Source organism: Convolutriloba macropyga, chromosome 15 (genome assembly GCF_964194025.1).
Source record: "Convolutriloba macropyga chromosome 15, txConMacr16.3, whole genome shotgun sequence".
Classification (NCBI taxonomy): domain Eukaryota; kingdom Metazoa; phylum Xenacoelomorpha; order Acoela; family Convolutidae; genus Convolutriloba; species Convolutriloba macropyga.
Window position 1 is genome coordinate 16,203,126 of NC_134482.1, and position 22,451 is coordinate 16,225,576.

Sequence of the window (22,451 nt, forward strand, 5' to 3'; positions counted from 1 at the left end):
TCAGCTTGTCTTTGACAAATTTTCTTACAAAACTGAATATTGATGTTGCGGTTTTTTATCTCCCAATTTACAAAATTACAATCATTTCTAAATTACACAAACGAATCCATTTGCAATGAACACTGTGACAATTACTATTGTGTCAATTTGTATTGTGTCAATTTTTATTCATTGAAGTATCTGTTTCTCAGCAACAAACTTCTTTTTGTTTCGTCACCCATGCTTCGTCTGAAGCAGCCTTTTTGTTCTTGGAAACTAATTTCATCTCTTTGTCACTCATGCATTATCTGAAGCAGCCTTTTGGTTGTTGGAAACTAATTTCATCTGTTTGTCACCCCATGCTTTATCTGAAGCAGCCTTTTTGTTCTTGGAAACTAATTTCATCTGTTTGTCACCCCATGCTTTATCTGAAGCAGCCTTTTTGTTCTTGGAAACTAATTTCATCTCTACGGTTTATTTGTTGGTAAACTGTTCTCCAATCTGTAAGAGCCAGGTCTATTAAAATTTTCATCAAGAAATCTTCCGCTTGTGTTCGTGGCTTCGTAGACGTTGGTGGCGTTTTGTTACAGATACAGCAGCAAATTTGCTGTCTGTTTTTATTCGCGACTGGCACGTGGCACAACCGTCTCTAGTCATTTCAGTTTTCATCTGAGTTTAGTTGTGGCTATTTGGACTTTACAATGAGATTCGAGGAAAAAATTATGAAATATTGGCCTTCTAACTGCTTTTAAATGCCCATTGGTTGAAGTTTCCTAATAAATCAAGGAAAGAATTGTTTTCAGGAGCGCTGGAAGTTTGGGCTTTGCCAGAACGCTGCAAGAATTTGAAAACCCCCATTAATTTTTCTTGGTTAACTTGCTATGTAATACAATTTTTCAGTGCGGATCATAATGCAAGGGGGATTCAAACATATTAGATCCTCTTTCTTATTCAAACATATTAGATCGTCTTTCTTATCTCAGCGTATTGTCTGTAATGAAGCCATTTACTTCTCTAACAAAGAATTGAATATTTTAACTGTATCAACAGGGTGAAAACCCGTGGACCTTAACCCTAAACCCTACTCTACGACAACTAATATAATTTTTTAGATGTTGAAAATTTGTCAGCTTCGCCTTATTCTCCCCCAGGTTTATTTTCGCGCTCTGTCACAGCTCTCACAGAATTGCATTTTTGTGTCACTCAGGTCACGTTATGAAGACGTAAGACGCGCTATGCCCCCATTGGTACACCTTGTCGATGTGGATGGAAAGTATTTGGGGCTGTTGGGCTATGACCGCGTCAAGAGCATATTTGAAAATCGCCAGTTGGTTTGTATTTATATTAGTTTTTAATAGCCGCACAGCGACTATTTTTTTTTAATCTGCAAACATGTAAATTAAACTAACCACTTGGTTAATGTTACATGTTAGAAATTTATTAATCAAACATTATTTTTTTCTAATTTATAACAAACTAAGGTTCGGTTTTCGTAAAATAATTTAATAAAAAATATGTTTAAATCCTGCAACCCTTCTGTCTATTGGAACTCTTTCGTGTCGTTTAAGCATTTCCGCTGTAACTTTTTGTTTAAATTTGCTCTTCGACGTTTCTTTTCTAATTGTAATTGGAAGTGTGTTCCATTTTCGAATAAAGTTACGAACAATTGAACCATTACTCCATTTTGACTCACATTTTTGTTCTAAGAAAAGGTTATGGGTTCGTTTGTTTACAATAATAGGCACGTTTTCTAAAAATCTGAAATGTTTATTAGAGCGATTTCTTGTTTGTTGGAGAATATTGAAAAACCTATTTAAAGACACCCGTGTTATTTGGAGCTCTGCTGGAAGAATTTTAGTCTCCAGAAGTAGATCTGTGGCAGTATCGTATTTGGTTTTCATAAAGCAAACTTTTATTCCCCAGTTTATCTGTTTGTTAATTCTGTCAATAGAATAAGATGGTAAATTTTGAAAAAAAATTGCGCTAAAATTTAAATGAGACAAAACTAGTGATTTAAGATTTATTCTTGTTTTTAGCGGTACCTGATAACGAACCAAATATAATGATCTGATTGCTGAAGCCATTTTACTGATAACCTTATTTAGTTGATTTTGGTATGTCAGTTCCCTATCAATTATTACACCTAAATATCTACATTTTTCAGATGCTTCCAATCGGTGTCCCTTGAAATCGACAGTTTCAATGATCGGCAATTTTTCATTCCTGAACACCATTAACTCCGTTTTTTTCTCATTCAAAGTTAACCTGTTTTGTTTCATATATTGATCTGTCTTGTTTAATGTATCTTTAGCTATTAGCTGCAAATTTGCTTCATTCTTTGCATGACATAGAATTGCTGTATCATCGGCAAACTGTAATACATCACAATTCGTTGATACAGCTTCACTGAAATCGTTGACATAAAGTATAACAATTAGAGGCCCTAAGACAGTTCCCTGAGGAACACCGTGATTTATGACAACCCAATGTGATTTTGCTATCCCATTTTTTACACACTGTTTTCTATCACAAAGGAAAGAGTTTAATAAGATTCTTGCATTTTCTCCAATTCCATACCTTTTTATTTTGTTCATAAAAACATCTATAGATATTGAGTTGAAAGCCTTTGCTAAGTCTAAAAAGAGTGTGACAACAATTTCGTTTTCGTCAACGCATTGGTTTATCTTTTCAGTTAATGAAATGATAGTATCGAGACAGGACTTTTGCTTTTGAAAGCCGAATTGATTCTTGTTAATCAGACCATTAAGAGTTAGGTGGTGAGTTAGTTGTTCAAGTAGTAATCGCTCAAAAATTTTTGCTAGAGTTGGTGTGACTGATATGGGTCGATAGTTCTCTGGTTCTAGTCGGTCTCCCTTATAGACAGGTGTAACATGCGCTGTTTTCAAAATATTAGGAAACGTGTTTTTGTTTATACATTCATTGACGACAAATTGTAAATGAGTTCCAATAGACAGTTTACTATCTTTTAGCGCCCATGCTGGTATATAGCCCGGTCCGGGAGATTTATGCTTAGGTAGATTATCAATAACTATTATTGGGGCTATTATTGGCGTTCTCTTGGTTTTTTACAATTCAAAGAATGTGAATTGTATTGGAGCGCTGTCTTTTTTTTAAGATCTGTTCACACATTTTCATGATTTTTGAAGTCAAATTGGAGAAGTGATTTTGGTCACGCCGAAACAGGAAGTGGAGCGAAAAAGCGAGTGTTTTTGCGGCGTGAAATTTTTTCGCTCTAATTTTAAAGTAGGTTGCAAAAACTGTGTGTGAACAAAAATTCGCTTTCTCGCTAGTGGTTTTTTGTTCACATGCGGCAAGTTAACTTTATTTTACTGTTTTTTCTTTTTTTTTGGATTGGATTTTTTTTTCGAAATGGTTTTCCCAATCCATTCATACTCCGTTCTAGGTCTACTTTTCTGTTTAGTCAATGAAAATTCTTTGAATTGTACGTCAGGACTTGTCCTGCTATGCTTTTTTATTTCGTCGTCGCGATTTTTGTTACGACCATATGACGTCACAAACACTTCAAATCTGCTTTTTGTTCATTCGCTCAACATCAATTTCAACTGAAGTGCGTGTGTGACGTCATTTTTCGCTCTTAGTGGAGCGAGTTTTTTTGTTCATTCGCGTGATTAATTTTTTGGTCACACTTGACTTACCTCACTCTCAAAAATGACGTCCTCACTTTGAAATTGACTTTTATTTACTTTAATTCAAAGAGATAAGGTCAAATGGGTGTGTGTCACTCTAATTAAAGGTTATTTGAGAGCAGCTAATAGAGGCAGCAAAAACTTATACAGATTGTAAATCAAAATTTAACATATCAGCCTTCAATGAGGAGACGAATTGTTTTGGTCTGTCTTCGTTACGGTTTTTTAGACTGCAGATCTACGAAGCTTTTGTGGCTATTTTCTGGCAATCTCGCCAGCTATTTTCAATTTTTCTTGACAATGGTTTTTTAAAATTATTATGTTTGAGTTTTGATCGTTTTTGTTGCTGTTTATTGTCACTTAGTTGGAATATTCGCAGATATCATTGGCATTCTAGTACAGCATAATGGACTCTGTTTAATGATTAATAGCCGCCGTCAGCTTCTCAAACGGCTATTGTTCAGGCGTTCTCCTTTTTTAAAATCCAAAGGATTTGGATCGTATTGACGTGCGGTCTTTTTTTAAGCTCTGTTCACCCTTTTTTCGGCTTTTTCAATGGGAATTCAAATTAGAGTGGTTATTTTAGTCACGCTTAAATACTAAAGGGAGCGGAAATTAGAGTAGGTTTAAGGCGTATTTTTTTTTCAAACTACCTGGAGTCAGAAATTGGTGTTTGAGCAATTTTTCGGTTTTAGAGATGGTTTCTTTCACGTGCGTCAATTCAACTTCTGTTTTCAGTTCCTTGAGTGCTTTTAGTTTGATACACATGTGCTCTAATTGTGCGTCGTTTAAATTGCTAGAATTCATCAAGGGCAGCTGAAACTTTTTATGAACTGAGCACTTTTTGTAAAAAAAAAACAAGAATATTTGATTTTCGCCTCTTTAAAAAGTTTTCTTTTGCCTTATGACTTAGTATCGTCAATGACAGGTGTCACTGGTTGATAATGAGGCGCAAATGAAGGCGCATTAAGTCGTCCAAAAACAATCCAACTTTTTTATAAACATGTTGACAATGAAATTGAAGAAGGAACCACTCAAGATAACACCCTTTGTATGACAATATACGCCTCTTTGATCATAACGGTGATCCAGATGTCATTCAGAAATGGTGCGCAGACGACGAAAATGCAGCAGATTCAGTTAACTCGCTAAAACCCTTTTGCAAGTTCAGAGGGGGGGGGGCAGATTTGGAATACAACGATATCGACTGCCAGCCAACCCTTTTTAATTCAGGTCATATCGAAAAGGCAAAAATGACCTTGAAACTACGACAATAAGTGCAGGAAGTTCCTAGCGTCCTAGGTTCTACAATAGGTTGAGCTGCTACCAGTTAACATTTCGTGGAGCAGAATAAGAACCAATACATCTTGTAAATGAAAAACTGAGTAACCATGCCGCGATTTCTGACAAATGTATACAAAGAATTCATCGACGCTGCTAAGCATAAACTTTCATTTGTAGGCAGGACCACCGCAGATTCTTTGAACCGCCTAAAAACACGGAAGAATTCATAAGTAGCGAGTTCATTCCATCTATAGTAATTTTTTCATTGTACAGCCAGCCTCAACATCCTTCTGTCAGCTGACAATGTTTCCATATAATAATAATAAATTCGTTTGCGATATACAAAGAATACAGTCATCGTTCATGTATACCGCACGAGCACCAAAAGGTTGAGAGCCTGTGTGAGGGGCCGCCTTAGAGCTTCTTTTCCCTATAAATTTTCCCTTGGTTTTACATTTTTTAAAATTTTAAAATCAATTATAAATACTTGTTCTAATGCTAGTGAAAAACGTCATTGAACGCAGAAAAATGGACCAATTACCAAAAAAAGATATTTAAACTTCCGAGTCTAAAATATTGTCCCTAACTTTATGAAGAAAATCATTCAAGTTTTGCTGCTCACAAACAATTGCTTTTTTTATTATTGTTTCGTCAAATTTTGCAAGTGCGTTATACAATAGTCGAACTCTGATAACCGCTTTCTGTTTTGCTTAGTAAGTTTGAACGGTAGGTAAACTTTTTAGTCTCTTTGTACCATTTAATGACTTTTCAACTTCACTTATTTCTAGGACCCTGTTGACTGATTCACGTGGATGGGTTCTGCGTAGGATTGAAACCAGTAACTTAAATACTTCATATACGCGTAGTTCACAAATTGAGGCTATTGCACGCTTTTTTCTTGTCGTTCGAACCTCGTCCTCTTCGGATACCATATCTTTCACATTTAGCTAGGAGCAATTGATGATCAACCGTGTCAAATGCTTTTGATAAATGAAGCAACGTGCACTGGAATGGTTTAAGCTGTTTTTTTCGTTCAAGTAATGCTGCAAAAGTTTTGATTATTGCGTCGAGAAAGCACAATTGCCTCCCTAATTTTGCCGTATGATTCATAAAAAATATATAAGACTCTTTTGTGTAAAAATTTCGCAAAGAGTTTACCTACTGCTGGTAGCAAGGAGATGGGTTGGTAATCTCTGGCTTCTTTCTTTGGTCCCTCCTTATGAATGAGCATCACTCTGCCAATTTTAAGCAAATTTGGGAAGCATTCCTCCTCGATGCATTTGTTGAAATTTGACTAAAATGTTCTGAAATTGTTGGTCACACAATTAAAAAATTGATACTCCAAAAGTATCTAGACTTTTCTCGTTGTTCACGTTTTTCTCGTTGTTCAAATGTTTTAGTTCATTAAATACTTCTAGTGTGTCTTTTCTTGCTTAGAAATATTGATTTTTCATTCCGTAATATGCTAGATATTTCAAAAGTGTTATTTAATTTTTTTGCCCAATTTGGTCCTACTTCAACAAAAAATTCATGGAGCACTGTTGCGGATATATCTTTCGATGGATCATGGTTATGGCCTATGCTCTTTTCGTTCGTCAAATTTGTTATGAACTGGAAGAAGCTTTTTTTTTCAATTTTACAAAAAAAATTTTGAGAAACTCTTTCTCTAATCTGCGAACTAATTGTTTACATTTGTTGCGCTGCCCTTTGAATTGTTCTTTGACCTCTTCAGATTCATCATTAAAAAACTTTTTCCAAAGCTTTTTCATCTGACCCACCCGCAATGTCTGTGTTGAAATCACCTAGTTTTGCTTTGTTCTCCAATTTCAAATAAATGATTCGCGAGAATGTCAACAAACTCGAAAGCGTTCATTTTTGCTGCTTAATATATTAAAGTATAGTCAAGTTTTTTCCATTTTGGTACATTTGTTTTAACAGTTAAAATCTGTAATTTTTGATTAGTTTTGTTTGTACTAAAACGACTTTGTTGAGCATTAAGGGCTGCCACACCGCCGCCGCTTTCAGCTTTTCCATTGCGTTTTTCAATAGATTTCCACTTGTCTTGGCAGAAGATGTTGAGCTTTGAATACTTACGCAGCCATGTTTCTGTTACAAATAGAAATCGAGGCTTAATATTTAAAATTTCATGCTCAACATTGAGTTCATCAAATTTGGCTCCTAATGAGCGAATGCTTTGCAAGTATAACATTTTCTCTATTTCACGTTTATTTAACCTAACTGTTTTCTTCAAAGAATGTTCTGTTTTAGTAAACTAATTTTCATTACATCATTGATTAAAAATATTACTTAAAGAATTCCTAAAACGGCGTCGACAAATGAAGTTCTAAGTCACCGTCTCATAAGGAAAGGGTCAAGTTGAATCATTTTCTTCGCAGATAATGAATTTAAAAGTGGAAGCAAATTGACATTTCTGCCTTCCAGCCTACATGCCAATATTAGAACTTTAAACGCGAATCGATTTTCGTTACTGGTTATTGTGCAGTGGAGTTCCCATATATTAATAAACCCACTCTTTAATTCTATTCTTCCTATGTTTCAACTTTCAGCGTAATATCGCTTCCAGTTGAAAAAGCATTTTTAAAAAAAATTCAATTAGAAAATTATAACCTATTTGAGCGTCAGAGAAAAATCACTTCCAGCTAAATAAGTTTCGCATTCTTTGCTGAGAGAAAGAAAAAAGATCTGTAATTGAGAAACCTTCTGCGTAAAATAATATCCAGTTGCACTAGTAGCTCTAGTTTTGGGGTATTGGGATTAAAATTTTTGAATTTTTGAAATAAAGCTCTGAACAACTTCAAACAAAAATGTTTCTAATTTTAAATTCGTCAAATCAGTCAAGAACAGTTTTGCACTAGATTAGGCATCGTTTACATAACGGCAGCGTATAAGATTGCTTTTTTTGCTTATCAGATTTATTAGCAGATAATCTCATAATTTTATCAATCTGGGTTTCCGAAGACATGTTAGCAGCTTCATAATTGCGTTTGAATTTGTAAGCACAAGTTGATGTAGCATTTCGTGGTTCAACATTATTCCCAAAGCCGTTTTTGATGACATGTTTCTGCAACTTGTATATATCATCAACATTTCTTACTGGCATATTTGTTTTTTTTTGTTACGGTTGGACCCTTGTTATCACAACACAGTGCAGAAATATTGCACTTATATAACGAATTTATATTGCCCATTTCTTCTCATAGCGTTTTCATGAACGTCTCTACTGCTGGCAATCTTTCGGTAATGTATATAATATTGCCATCCAAGTGGTTTTTTTGGATAGAAGTTATTTTTTGCTTCAGCACGAAGTTTGCGTTGCTTATAAACAAGGTCCTTTTGCGCAAACTTGATAATGACTAGGGTTATCAAATTATTGGGCAACTCACTGCGAGAGGGAAGAAAATGATAGGCTTTCAGCTCCGACTCATAAACATCAACTTTCAAAAATTCCTTAGAAAATTTTTTGAATATTTACAAAAAGATTGGTCGAATCGCGTGCATCAAAAGGAGAGTTTTTAATTTTCACCGAGTAAATTTTTCCATCCACAGTTTCTTCACAGACTCGGTTAGGGGATGCAGCGGATTATGTTATGTCATTCGCATGTTGTAATCATTTTACAACTTTCTTATCTCTATTCTCTCATATCATGGACATACAATTTAAAAGTTCGTGGAGCAAGAATTTGTTTATCGAAGTTAGTAAAGTTAGTTGGAAGTTAGTAAAATTTACTAACTTCCAACAGCTCTCTCCAAAATCATGAAATGATGGTTTTAGCAATAATTTTTGACGATCTGTAGAATCATCGATCTGTTTTTTATCAAAGGAATCCTAGTTAAGACAATAGGCTGTTACCTTATCGTCATATAACTCTTTTCCTTAATATATTCGTTTACTAGCACTGCTGCTTCTTTTTTTTCCTCTGAAATGTGGATTGGTTTTCACTTCATAATATTCTCGTAATTGAAAATCTTTGTAAGAACATCCAGATTAAAATGGTTAAAGAATTTTCTGTTTGCAGAATTTATTTTTTTTATCTTTGGTGAGATAAAAACAGTTAGTTTTAATTGCTCTCGAATGAGATGCAATTATTGTAAACTTGTGTGTGTGTCTTTTTGCAGATTTTTCGCTTGACCGTTTTTGCGCTTAACTTCTCAATTGATCTTTTCAATCGCTTCTTTATATTTGAGTGATTTCAGTTGATCTCACTCCGAAATAAAGTTTGTTGTTCAACCAAAACCGATTGTTTGAGATATGATGACAAGTCCCTTAGGGTTTGAACCCTACCTTTGTCTGATGTTTTTGCTCCCATAAATAAAAATCTATGCCCCGCCTCATTCGAGAGTAATCCTTCCGACGTTAGTTTATGTTAATGGAATAATATAGAAAAATTATAAGCTAATTTTTGACATCGCATAACCTGTAGTCTAAGAGAGCAGCTAGAAAATGAATTCAAGACACCTACTGATGGGAACGAGTTTCCGTAAGACGCTCTTGCGTATTTAAACACCATGATCTTCAACGATGGCGGGTGCGGCTTCCAATTTTTAAAATAGTCTAATCGACAAGTTTAGACACCGGGAGCCGTAATAATGCAGCCTATTTTGTGAAACCAAAAAATGCTATTTTGTTTCATACAACAGGAATGCTTCGCAGATTGGTGATATTATTTTAAATTTTGTTTCATGTTAAATTTACTTAATAGCGATGAAGTGTTTCCAGTTGTCATTCAGAATCTCTGCATTTACTTTTAAAATTACATTCTGTTAGATAACTGAGAAAGTACTGTGGGGCCGATGGCCCATGCTAAAATGTCTTGTTCCAATTTGGTTGTTGAAAAAAAAATTGATTGAAAAACTTTTGATTTGCTTCAAAACAAAAACATAAAAAATATTTGGATTATTTCCTTGTAGCCTCAATTATTTTTGAAACAAACGATGGAAAACCTTTTTCAATGCTATAGATGAAAAGTTGCAATCTCCCGCATTACAACTGTTGAGACCCCGCTCATCCTACATTACAATTTAAGAACTGTCTTCAAAGATTTTTGCCTTTGGTAGTCTTCTTTTTTGATTAATCAGCTTTGTACTTGCATTACAAGCTTTTTCGGAGTTTTCTTTAAGTATTTAATAGCTGCCGTCAGGCTCTCAACGGCTATTATTTAGGCTCTCTCCTTTTTACAATACAAAGAATTTAAATTATTTTGGGTGGCTGTCTTAAGATCTGGTCACACATTTTTGGGATTTTTGAAGTCAAATTGGAGTAGTGATTTTGGTCACACCGAAACGGGAAGTGGAGCGAAAAAGCGAGTGGTTTTGCGATATGAAATTTTTCACTCTAATTTTAAAGTAGAGTGAGGAAACGGTGTTTGAACAAAAGCTCGCGAGTTTTTTTTTTCACATGCGGCAATTTCACTTAGATTTTTACTGTTTCGATTTTTTGGATCAGATTTTTTTCTAAATGGTTTTCCCAATCCATTCATAGTTCATTATAGACCAAGTTTTTTGTTTGAACTAAATTTCCCTTTCTCACTAGTGAATTTTTGTTCTGATGCGGAATTTTGACATTGATTTTCAGTTTTTTTCCAATTTTTTATCTGATTTTTTTGGAAATGATTTTTCCAATTCACTCATACTCCGTTCTAGGTCTAGTTTTTTATGTCAATGAAAATTCTTTGAATTGTACGTCAGGACTTGTCCTGCTATGTTTTTTAATTCTCTTTACCTTTTGATCACGTTTTTCGTTTTACATAAGTTTCGATTTTTACGTTTTAGACTTGATAATGTGTGACGGGATAAACCGATAAAACCCAGTCATTATGTCATTGAGAATGAGGTTATCAAAGTTTTAGAGTGTGTGCTAGCTGACATTGGTATTAAGCTTATTAGCTTTCAGTTTAGAAGACGATTTAAGTATAGCTTTTTAATCTAATTGAAACTGCACGCCAAATTAGAACACTTTTTGACACTGAAAAATAACAAAAAAAATCGGTCGATTTGTCTGTTCTTTTTTTGCTCTGTTTCAATCCCGATGTACATCAAGCGCGTCAACGGCGGCTATTTTCCGGCAATCTGCCCTAGTTCAAAATTAACGCCAAATTCGCAAACATTTGCAAATTTTTACTCGATAAAGCCAAATTTGTAAACATTTGCAAAATTATCTCTTCGCAAAGTCAAATTTGCAAAATGATGTTAAGTTTGCAAAAAATTGCAAAAGATCGGTCGGGTTCGTTCCGGTCGAGCTCTGCTTAATTTAGCAATGTGGGTTATTTGCCTAAACATTTCTCCGAGAATGCTTAATTCAATTGAACATTGTTTAAAGTACACCTTATAAAGGATTAGGGACAATTATTCAGACCTTTTTGCAAATATTTGTAAAATTAAAGCATTATTTTACAGAATTTCTTTATAAATAGTTGCAAATTTGACATTAAGCTTTAAACTAGGGTGCCGGCTATTTATATTATTTACCCATGAATTTTCCCGTTCAAGTTTCCTCCGCTGACAAATGTGCTTGATTACTTTGTCGGAGAATACGTTTTTTTACTTTGTCTTTTTCATCGTCACTAAATGTACTGTGCGACTGAGTTTCACTAAGTTTTTTTGTGCTGAGATAAAGCCACTGAAATCTCTGTTTTCCTTAGGCGTGGAGATATTTCTGTTTTCTCTCTTAAATCATCAATTTGTTTTTAGGTTTTAATTTTTACAGGCCCGGTTATGTTTCAGCTTGTGGTTGATCTCTTCAAGCCACAAAACAATAACCCGACATGTAGATTGATAACTCGAAGTGGACTCAAAGTGCTTCAAGAAGCCCAAAAGGAGCAGATGGGAGAGAATATCGTTGCTGGTTCTAAACCGAAGAAAACTGCGACCTTTTCAGTGACAACTGCGATTGAAGATGCGCATCTGCGTTTAAAAGGTTTGCTTTTCCTCAATTGTAACAGCTAGTCGACTAAAGCACGCTCACTAGTTGAAAATGTCAGCTTTTTGAAGTAGGTTTTCAAAAGTTTCCATCTTTTATGCTTGTTAAAACAAGGAGGCTTGCTAATGTGCGTTCGCACATAAATTTCCGACTCCGCTCATCCTTTTTTTTGGTATAAACGTCTACCAAATGAGGAACAGATAGAAAAACCCCAAAAAATTTTTTCAAAAAAATGTGTAACAAAAAAATTGCCTCCAACGCAAATAACTCAGTGGAGTAAAAAAAAGCCACATTAGACTGATGAGATCAGCCATTATTGAAAAAGGAAGTCAATACGAACAACAAAATCAAACAACAATGAAAACAAAGATTAATTGCATCCAAAACTTGTCCGTTTTTTTAAAGAAAACTTATTAACAAGGTCAAAATCGCGTCAGATAAAACTAAAACTAAACAAAATAACTGATACTACATTAGAAAATATATGGGACGATTCCATAATAGGGCTCGGTAACAATTAGACAAAAAAACAAAAAAAAACAGCAAAGTTAAAAAATTGGCTTATAGTTTTAAAAACAATTAATTTCATGCAATGAACGCCATTAAATAGCAATTGAAAACATCCAACATGTTTGTGATCACATACGATTCTACCGGAGGGCATTAAGACCTGTTATCGTTAAATTTTCTATGTGTTTACAAAAAGAACAACAAATAGAGACAACAAACAAAAATTCAATTAAAACTTGCGAGAAAACGGCGTCGAAGCCGTAAAGACATATTTTGCGTCTCATAATATTTTAAATTGAGCTTTCTTCGAACGCCAATAATATGGTATGCGACCTCTCATTAATAAAAATAGGTAATAAGTAGACAAAAAAAACCTAAAATTTAGTAGTACTTTGTATTTTTCGAAAACAATTATTTTCGAATTCATGAGACCCATTGGCTACAAAAATAAATTATTAAATAGGTTCGTTTATTCGCCCAATGGAAGCGCTTGAGAAGTGTAATTTTTCAGAGCACGCCTTACGTCTACAAAATTAAAGGTGAAATATAGACAAAAAGTCGAAAATTAGTTTACTTTTTTAGAACAACCCGTGTCTAACCCGTGTCGAAAAAAGCGAATTCTTTAAAAACATTAGATTTTGTACACTTGCTCGAGAACATTAGTGTCATATCTGAACTGTAATTAACGAGACTAGATAAAAAAAATAGCCAAAAAAGAACAAAAATGCGAAGTTAGAAAATGTTTTTTTTTCCTATTTTTGAAAACAATTATTTTCAAAGTCATAAAGGTCATCAGCTTTCTACTTAAATCAGAATATAGGCTCATTTATTCCTCCATTAAAAGCGAATGAGACCCGTCATTATCCCGGGAACTTATTGCGACTTAAAAAAATGAAGTAAAAACCAGACTTAAAGACAAATAAAAAAAAAACAATCAACTTCTTCGAGAAATGGGAGTCGAAGCCGTTAAAACTATAATTTACGCCTTTAAAGACTTTCATATGTTCAATTGTGCCTTATTTCGAACACCAATATTGAAAAGTGTGAACTGTCAATAATGTGATAAAGTGACAATGGGAAAAATGTGAAAAATAGTCCAATGCCTAAAAATCAAAAAAGTTGAAGTCTAGCACTATCAAAGCCAGAAAACCATGTCTTAACGTGTAAAACCTTAAAAAAGATTAAATTTTATTTCAGTAGAAAGAAGCGGAAGACGAAGCATTCTTTCTTTGCCGACATTATGCTACAAGTTGACCAAATTAAGAGAAAAAGGAGGCAAAGTTTGATAAGCCATTGTTTACTTAAAAATAAAACATTTTTAAGTCAAAACGGCTATAATCTTTCGAGTAAAGCAAATAGACATAATTTGAGAATGTTTAGTAAGACAATTGGAGCTATTGACATTGAGCTTTGATTTCAATTGTTCTGTTCTTCAATGAACATAAAAAAAAAGATAGTTTTTTAAAAAAAAGACTGACTGATTACAATCTGATTTTTTCATTATAACAGTCCAAGATTGGACCAAAACCAGCTCTGCTACTGCTGATCTTCATTTAGAACACTCAATTGTTTCGAATGTTATATATCCAGATAATTTGTTTATTTAGAATATCAAAAATAAATGCTGAGTTTTTGGTAATCACAGTAAAGTTAGCAAAAACGGAAAAAAATTAATTCCAGACTACTCTCAATGGAAGTGAAATAGGACTAGCTTTCTTTGTAGTTTACAAAGATTGTGTTAGTTGTTTTTGGGTGTGATCATCTGGCAAAATTGACAAAATTTTGGGCGAAAATTCCGGAAAATGTGAATAAAATAAATGCAAATCGGTCTAATATTCTTAAAAATTTAAACCACGATACCTCCCTCTAGAAAACGAAATTCAAAAAAATCTGTTTAATTCCATATTCTACACTGGACGGGCTTTTTAGGGATATTACTCACAACTCTCTACGATGAATAAATCGGTCGGTCAAAATTGTCTGAACAAAAAAATCCCAGTTGAGTATATAGTTCCTCCCCCCTCAAGAGGGGTCGGAACAAAAAGTGATTTTGACCAATTTACGGCTTTAGTTGCTACTTCAATTATTGCAATTGATATACGACGGCCAGAAAAGTTTTTTATATCCGTATCCGGCCTTACCACCGCTGGCATAGCAATATGCATTTTATTTTTCACTTCCTCTTGACCATGTAGATTTTATCATTCAATTATTTTTAAAAAGGTTGAATTGAGTTAGTGCATGCGTTGCTCAATTGTTATAGCCGCGTAATTGGGGAATTTTGATGTTTTTTCTGTTTCAGCCAAAAATGCGGAAAAACATCTGGCAATTGGTTCTAGGGTAAAAATTACAGTTACAAAGCATCGCTTCAGAAACGTTTTAACATCTGCTGAACAATGTTACCAATCTTTTCTCTCTTACATACCGAAAGAGCTAATATCAAAAACGGTGGAATTTTCAAACCCTGACCAGAGCAAATTTATTGGAGAAATCAGATCGTACAAAGAAATTGATCCCAAAATTCTGAAGGCGCGCAGAAAACAAGAAGCTAGTAAAGGAATGTCGAGAAAATTGGTGTTCGATTTTGTGGAAGAGAAAGCGTTCCATTTGGAACAAGATGACAAAATTTTATCCGAAAGTGTTTTGAAAGCTGAAGATTCATAATTGTACATAATATGGTGCTATAGCTGAGTGATTTATGGTTTACTAGTACTAACCCGTCTAGTCATAACCACGTTGGTCAAATTTGCTCAAATCTTGCTTAATTTGACCTATTTTCTGTTGCAAATATTGATTGAAACTTGATGTTAAGTTAACTAATTTTAACTCAGTTTCGTTTGAAATTACTCTTTATCAGCTAGAGGCGAAATTAGAAGAAACATAGTTTAAGTTGTGTAGTTTCAGCGTAGCGTAGCGTACAGGCAGGAGTTTAGTTTTTACATTTTTCTGGATTCGCACGAGATTTAATAATGAAAAATGAAGTAGCATTTGGAAAACACCGCTGTGCTATTCCACGTTTGTTTTTGCATTGTGTATGTAAGTCCACAATTTTATAGTGTATTTATTATTTATAGTTTATCATAAAAGTAGTTCCGAATTTTCTCCATAATTCTCATAATGCATTGCCATGTTTCACGTTATTGTAATCATTGAGGCTGCTCTCAACTCAAACCTATTCTCGTAAGATTTTTCAGCCGGTTTTCAAAATCAGAAAAGGTTGAGTTTGAAATATTTCAAAATGCGCAGATTTACACAACAATTGTCTGTTTACTTACTCTGCTTTTTAATTGGCATTTTTGTGACGCAATATTGGAGTTCGCCTAGCGAAGGGAAGAACAAAAATTCACAAAAAGTTACCAAGCCGAGTCGAGTTCAAGATATCAGTGACGGTGAAGCCATTTTGCGTGAAGAAAGAGTTCGAAATAGCGAAGATAGCAAAATTGTGGAAGATGAAATAGAGGAAGCCGATGTTCTCAAAGTTGCTGATAATCAAGACAAACAAATTCATCAGGGACATATTCCGAAAGATCGCCCGGAAAAGGAGAAAATTGTGAAGGTTCAGGAACAACAACAGAAGCATGAGAAAGTAAGTAAAATTTTCTTATTAATGGCGGATTTGTGCGCGTTTTGCCATTATGGGGCCCACATATTATTGGGGATAAAAATCAAAATATTACTAGTTTACGTTTTTAATAGCAGCCGTCAGCCTCTTAAAGGCTATCATTTAGAAGACTTTTTTGCAATTGAAAGTACTTGAATTGTATTGGTGCGCTGTTCACTTTTTTGCGGTTATCTGATGTCAATGAGAAATCAAATTAGAGTGGTGATCTAGTCAAGCTGGAGTACTCCAAGAAGTGAACGATTAGTGAGTAGCTTTAATGCGTAAAACTTTTAACCTCTTTTAAAATGGAGTGAGAAAAGAACAAATTTTCGGTTTTTGAGAGATAGTTTTTCCTCTCGTGGCAATTTGACTTGTTTTCAATAATTTTAGCTTGATTTTTATCGTCTTCTAATGGTGCATAATATTAATTGTGAACTCATCAAAGGGCATCTAACGGTTTATATGACACTAATTGTTTCCTAAAATATTATTGTAATATTATGTATGTTCCTAAAATATTATGTAAGTTCTACCCGTTTTCGTAGTTCTTTTTGTTGTCCTGTGTCTGATTAGTGGCCCATATCATCTGCAATCTACTAAAGCAAAATTAAAGTTTCGAACGGGTTAATTTCTTACAATGTTGGTACGGATGGGAAGCGCCGGAAAATTTAAGCCAATCTTGAGCGTTTTTGTTACTTCCATGTTTTTTGGTTTGTTTTTTCCAGCCTCTGCTGGACGCTCGTGTCGAGCCAGATTTCTACTAAATTCTACGTTTATATTATTTGTTTTTGAATTTTTGACGGTTTACCTTGTTAATCAAATGCTCTAATACCAAAAGTGTCTCCTATTGCATTTCTTTTTTTTAATTTTCTGTTTCGTGTTACTATTTTTAATTGCTCTCAAACGAGTTTTGTTGCGATTATATTAGTCCATTGGTCTTCTTTTTTCGTTTTTTCCCTTGACCTATTTTTTGTCGGACCATTTTTACCTTTCTTCCTCAAATCTGAGATAAAAGGTAAAGCCCGGGGGTCATTAAATGGCTAAGCAGGTCTCTTAGAGCCTGAAACCTTACTAGTCTCGTGTCTACAAGTATGCGATTCTCCAAAACAGTTTTGAGAAGACAATTTTATGGTGTGAAGGGCGGTTCTTATGATCTTTGAAGGTTGACGCCCGCATGATTTAGAATTCAGTTTTTAAACTTATTTGAGGTTAACATCGAGGGCTACGGTAAGTTTTAATTTGTTGAATTATATTAATTGCTTATAATTTGAGGTATTGTAACATAGTGTGCGATTGCACATTGTCAATTCTCCTTGGCAGTTTGATTCTAATTTATCATGAATTCAAGAACAGCTAGCTGATCAATATTTTTGAATTGTTAATTATAAATTCATTTGCTAATTCTGTAAAAAAAATGCTATGGTTAGAATGGTGCTACATCAATTACAGTTTTGAGTCCGCTATTTTGTTTTATTGATATTACATGGATAATGAATTCCGTCTTTCTCTCATGATACCCTAAGGAGAACCATATTTTTTTGGGTTGTTGAAAACCGATAGGAAAAACCAATTTGTATCTGGCTCAAGCGTAAATTAAGTTTACCACGGTTGCATTGGTCTTTTGCAAGGACAAATAGAATTTTTCTTATAATTCTTGTCGATAATTAGGTTTTGTTTCTTGGATATTTCATAATTTGCTTTGAAACTTTGAAGTTTGACGAAAAGTTTAAATGGAGTCACCAAAGTTCGTGAAGTTGATCTTGAAGTGCGCCTCTTGAACTTAATCATGTTCTGGCACAATTTGTTTGATTCTTCGCTGCAGTTGATTGTTTTGCTTCATGAATTGATTTATGAGAATTTTTTGTTGATGATCAAACCAAATTTTATAATTTGTTTAGCGAGTGGAACATCCGAAACCTCATCAACCTGAAAAACCCAACAACGTCGAACCTGCTGCAAAACAAACTTCGTACGAAGAACTTGATTTCTCCGAATGTGAACGACTTCCGAGTGATAGAATGCGCAAAATTACAGTCCCTTCAGCCGACGCGACCCTTCGCCAGGAAATTGCGAAGCTTAAAATCAAAACATACCTGCCCAAAACTGTATTCAGGAACCCTAAAATGCTATTTTTCGCTGGTCTCGAAGGAACCGGGCATCATTTGATAGATGGCACATTTAAAGATCTTTGCACTATGGTGTCTGAGATTGTTGTTTCAAAATGCAGAGCCGCAACGAATGTAATACCAAACTATATTGGCAATATCGGATTTAAGTGGGATTTTAGAAGATTGTCAGAAAACCAGTCGCAACATGCGCCATTTCTAACCGACATTAAGACGCAGTACAAGCTGACAAAAGAAGTGATGTTTTTAAACTCTATGAGACATCATAGCAATATTTTCTTGGACGCGGCTGTTTCTTATCCAGACGGTGGACATCCGAGGATTGATAATTTTCCAGGTTTGTGTACTTTTTAATTGGTCTCAAACTAAGTTTTTAGCGATTTTATTTTGTGCAATCTTTTGTATTGCAAATTTATCGTCTCCATAAGGTTTAGTGATCTTTGATTTGAGAAGCGGCGTAAACTGGTATAGCCGAGGCCTTTAATTAAATTACTGAGCAGTTCTCTAAGAACAATACCAGCCTCTAAGTGTCTAAGTGTATGTGATTCACCTAAATTGCCTATTCATGGTTTTAGAATTTATTCCTTCAGTAAATAGCTGAGTACTGTTGATGTTTATTAATTGCTCTTGAACGAAGTTCTTAGCAATTATTGTATGCGTGTTGGTCTTTTTTAATGCAAATTTTTTGCTTGATCATTTTGCGCTTTTCTTCTAGAACATTCTTTGACATCTCAAGTGACTTTTTTGCGCGTTCGTTCGTCATTTCTGAGTGATCTCTTTTGCTCTCACTCCGAAGTAAAGCTGTTGCTAAAATAAAATCGATTGCGGCAAAGCAAGAGGGCCTGATAGTCGAGTGGGCAGTGCTTCCGGTCAGGGAGCGGGTGGTCAATGGTTCGAATACCGGCGTGGTAAACTGTTTTTGCACCCTTAAAGAAAAATTTATCTAGGCTACAACCCCTGAATTAAATTGCCTCGCCTGTCGTTCAAGAGCAATTCTTCCGACATTAGTCGGTTTAGGTTTTTTCTTTGCTCCGAAGAGAATTGTAAAGTAATTTTTTTGCTCCTTTGCAAATAGATGCTGAACGCTATGGCTAAAGTAAATTAGCAACACCTATATTTACTAAAAAAAACTCCTTTTAACCTGGTGTTTAACCAACTTGTAATCAAATTACGGATACAACTTTACAGTTTTTTACACCATCAGTCCCCTTCAGCTGGGGTATATCCTGTCTTTTTAATTGAGATAATGTGCAATGATAACATACAGATACTCCAAATGTAAAGTTGACGAATTTGGAGTTTTAAAAATAGGAGGTGCTCACTTTGTTCGGCGCTCAATATAGTCAAGTGCATGGAAAATTTCACAGAAGATTTATGCTTTTGTCCACCGCAAATCTTACATCTCATGCTTTTCAAGTTGTTTTGGCTTTAGTCATGTCACATAGGCGACTAGTCATGTCACATAACAACGAAAAAGCTGTCATGTTCTGAGCAGGTTTTTAATGTGCGTCTTTTTTTACTTCGTATGGAAATTTGTTCCGCCTCACCTCATTTTCTGCTTTTTCGACATTTTGCGTGAAATCCTTTGGACTTCTAGCTTTTTGACTGGTTTCACCCTCTCATTCTGCTCACTGTTTAAACAGCAGTTTCTCAGCAACACAATCTAAAGCCCATTTTTAGATGCCTGCTACTGGAATATTATTCATAAGTCTTAATTGTCATCTCTAATGCGTATTAGTTTTGATACTAACCCTTGTATCATCTCAACAAGAGGCAAGATTATGTGTAACAGCGGAATGAAATCAAATTAGTTCGTATTATAAATTTTTGTACAATCAATTTTCTCTTCTGTCAATCCTAATCGGGGTTATGGGAATCAATGAAGTAGATTGAGATTATTTAGTTTTCCGGCAAAGGATAAAAATAGCGTACAATTTTCAGAACAAATTTTTGGTTTTGTTTCTAACTGTGCTCTCAAACAAAGGTACCTGGATGTATTTTTGGTTGTCATTTTTCCCTTATTGTTTTTTGTGTGATCGATTTGACTTTTCATTTAACATTTTCCAGCTTGTGTTGTTGAATTTTAGCGTAAAATAAATCGAAATTTTTGCGTTATATGAATTGAAATTTCTGTGCATAATTTGAATTGTACTTTTAGCCTAATATAAATTGAAATTATAGCGTAATATAAATTGAAATTTTAGCGTCATGGAAATTGAAATTTTAGCGTAATAGAATTTGAAATTTTAGCGTAATATAAATTAAAATTTTAGCGTAATGTAATCTGTAATTTTAGCGTAATATAAATTAAAATTTTAGCGTCATGGAAATTGAAATTTTAGCGTAATATAAATTGAAATTTTAGCGTCATGGAAATTAAAATTTTAGCGTAATGTAAACTGTAATTTTAGCGTAATATAATTTGAAATTTAGTGTAATGTAAATTGAAATTTAGCGTAATAATATTTTGCATTTTAAACAACTGAGCTCAATTTGCGGCAGCTTCGTGCTGAAAGTCTTATCGAAAGGGATCCAGAATTTCCATTCATTTACAAGAAAATCCAGCAAAGGGGCAAAATTGTCAGCTCGTTGGTTAAAAACTCCAAAGTAGGAAAACGAACTTTTGTGAATTCCATGTTTGAAGTTTTTAAAAAAGTTAACTGAAAATTTTGATTGTGGCTGAATGTTCCAAAATTACCTGCATCTGACTTTAATTTCGAGGAATGTGCTTGTTGTTGATAGAACATGATTAAGGTGAGTATATGTTTTAGATGTCCGATTTCTCGCTGAGATTTTGTCTCCGAAATACGATTTCAACGTCATCTTGATGTTGAGAGATATCGATTCACTCCTCGTTTCAACAGTCCTCCACCGAGCTTTCGAACCAAACTTTTACAATCAGGCTCACATTTTTGAGTTCATGCTTGAGCTGCTTGTCTCTCAATTATCAAAACTGGATCCCAAATTTATAATCGGATGCATTAAACTGGACGCCAGTCCCACAATTATGCGAAGTAACCTGAAACAAATCGACCAGAATTTGAACTCGACATTTATCAGTTTTGAAGAACAAGTGATGAAGCATTGGAGGTTTAAACCAGAAGGAGCCTGTATCCACCCGGATGATCTGGACCCGAAATTAATGTACCGATTGGTGGTATTAAACCAGAAACTGCACTCATTTTGTCCAAAATAATAGTCAAATGTCGCTAGCTTTAATAGGAATTCGAGACTATCTTGAATGTTTTAAGACGTCCGAACTTTCGATGCTGTATTTGGTCTTTGAAAAGCATACTCGTAACAGTGGGTGACGTTTTAAAGCTTTCCGGTGCATTATTTGTTCAGTATGGGTTACATCAAAAAGTACGCAATTTTGAAGTTATAACGAAAATCTAAAAATTGAGCCTGTATGGCGCTCTTGGAAAGTTTCATTTACTCTTATTGATTCACTAACATATCTGATATTTCACATCATCTACATTGGACAAAAACTGGTCATTTGTTAAACTTATTTGAGATGTTATCTTACGTGTCTTGTTATGGTTTGTTTTTTTTCTTGGTCTTGAATAATTTGTATGTATAGTCTTGCACTTTTACGTTTACTGGAATTTAAATGTTGACCTTAGATTAGATGTTTTGATTATTGCATGCAAGCATGTTTCCATTTTCTGATAATCATTTGTTTAATCTGTTTCCTCTCCCTTTTTAAAAATCTACGAGCGTGCGTATAATATTGACTGTCGTCGGCTTATGTGTTAATAGTGGACACCGCTCGTCATTCAATTTAAGCACAGAATTTTTCAGGCTTTCTTCTTAAGCGTATTTTTTTTTTTTTGCTTCAAAGAGTGGCCTTTTGCACTCCGTGGAAAATAGTGATGTTTATATAGCAGCGCCAGCAGTAAAGAAGGAGATAGCATATAGTATTTATTTATTGATATACTACTGGATCTTGATTTTAGGCTGAGTTAATTCTGTTTTTTTGTCCATGGAAATCGCAACTTTCGGATCGGAACAACGTGGCAAACAGTAAAGGAACAAAGCAGCTTAACAGGATTTTCTGTGTGCGCTGAGAAAAAGAAAATTAAAACCCGTTTAAGTTCTTAATAGCCGCGAAGCGATAACGGCTATTATTGAGGACATCGTGGTTTTTATTACAATTCAAAGAATTTGAATTGTATTGGTGCGCTGTGTTTTTTTTTAAGATGTGTTCACACATTTTTCAATGACTTTGATCTTTCAAAACGGGATAAACAGGTAAAGCCCAGCGGGCATTAAGTTTCATTAGAGGCCCAAAGTGGGCTTTAGTAGTCCTTCAAGTGCGTATAGTGGTGCAGCTGCTGGGATGG

The 22,451-nt window shown here is 34.5% G+C and overlaps 2 protein-coding genes across 2 annotated transcripts; both read left to right on the top strand.

Annotated features, from left to right (window-relative positions):
* Positions 1 to 1,056: 1,056 nt before the first annotated feature.
* On the top strand, positions 1,057 to 15,221 carry LOC142354733 (translation initiation factor IF-3-like). The gene is made up of 3 exons (XM_075407114.1): positions 1,057 to 1,310; positions 11,673 to 11,865; positions 14,681 to 15,221. Exons 1-3 carry the CDS (start codon positions 1,092 to 1,094, stop codon positions 15,040 to 15,042), a joined length of 774 nt encoding a protein of 257 aa, XP_075263229.1. The 5' UTR covers positions 1,057 to 1,091; the 3' UTR covers positions 15,043 to 15,221.
* Positions 15,222 to 15,370: 149 nt separating this feature from the next.
* On the top strand, positions 15,371 to 21,732 carry LOC142354732 (uncharacterized). Its single transcript, XM_075407113.1, has 3 exons — positions 15,371 to 15,964; positions 17,878 to 18,442; positions 20,877 to 21,732. The coding sequence occupies exons 1-3, from the start codon at positions 15,617 to 15,619 to the stop codon at positions 21,299 to 21,301; spliced, it is 1,338 nt and encodes a 445-aa protein (XP_075263228.1). The 5' UTR covers positions 15,371 to 15,616; the 3' UTR covers positions 21,302 to 21,732.
* The last annotated feature ends 719 nt before the right edge of the window (positions 21,733 to 22,451 follow it).

Bases quoted from the DNA above. Each gene is read 5' to 3' on its own strand.
- LOC142354732 (XM_075407113.1), top strand. From the start codon at position 15,617: ATGCGCAGATTTACACAACAATTGTCTGTTTACTTACTCTGCTTTTTA. The intron at 15,965-17,877 runs GTAAGTAAAATT...TAATTTGTTTAG, and splicing joins AACAACAGAAGCATGAGAAA to CGAGTGGAACATCCGAAACC. The intron at 18,443-20,876 runs GTTTGTGTACTT...TATATGTTTTAG, and splicing joins GAGGATTGATAATTTTCCAG to ATGTCCGATTTCTCGCTGAG.
- LOC142354733 (XM_075407114.1), top strand. From the start codon at position 1,092: ATGTTGAAAATTTGTCAGCTTCGCCTTATTCTCCCCCAGGTTTATTTT. The intron at 1,311-11,672 runs GTTTGTATTTAT...GTTATGTTTCAG, and splicing joins TATTTGAAAATCGCCAGTTG to CTTGTGGTTGATCTCTTCAA. The intron at 11,866-14,680 runs GTTTGCTTTTCC...TTTCTGTTTCAG, and splicing joins TGCGCATCTGCGTTTAAAAG to CCAAAAATGCGGAAAAACAT.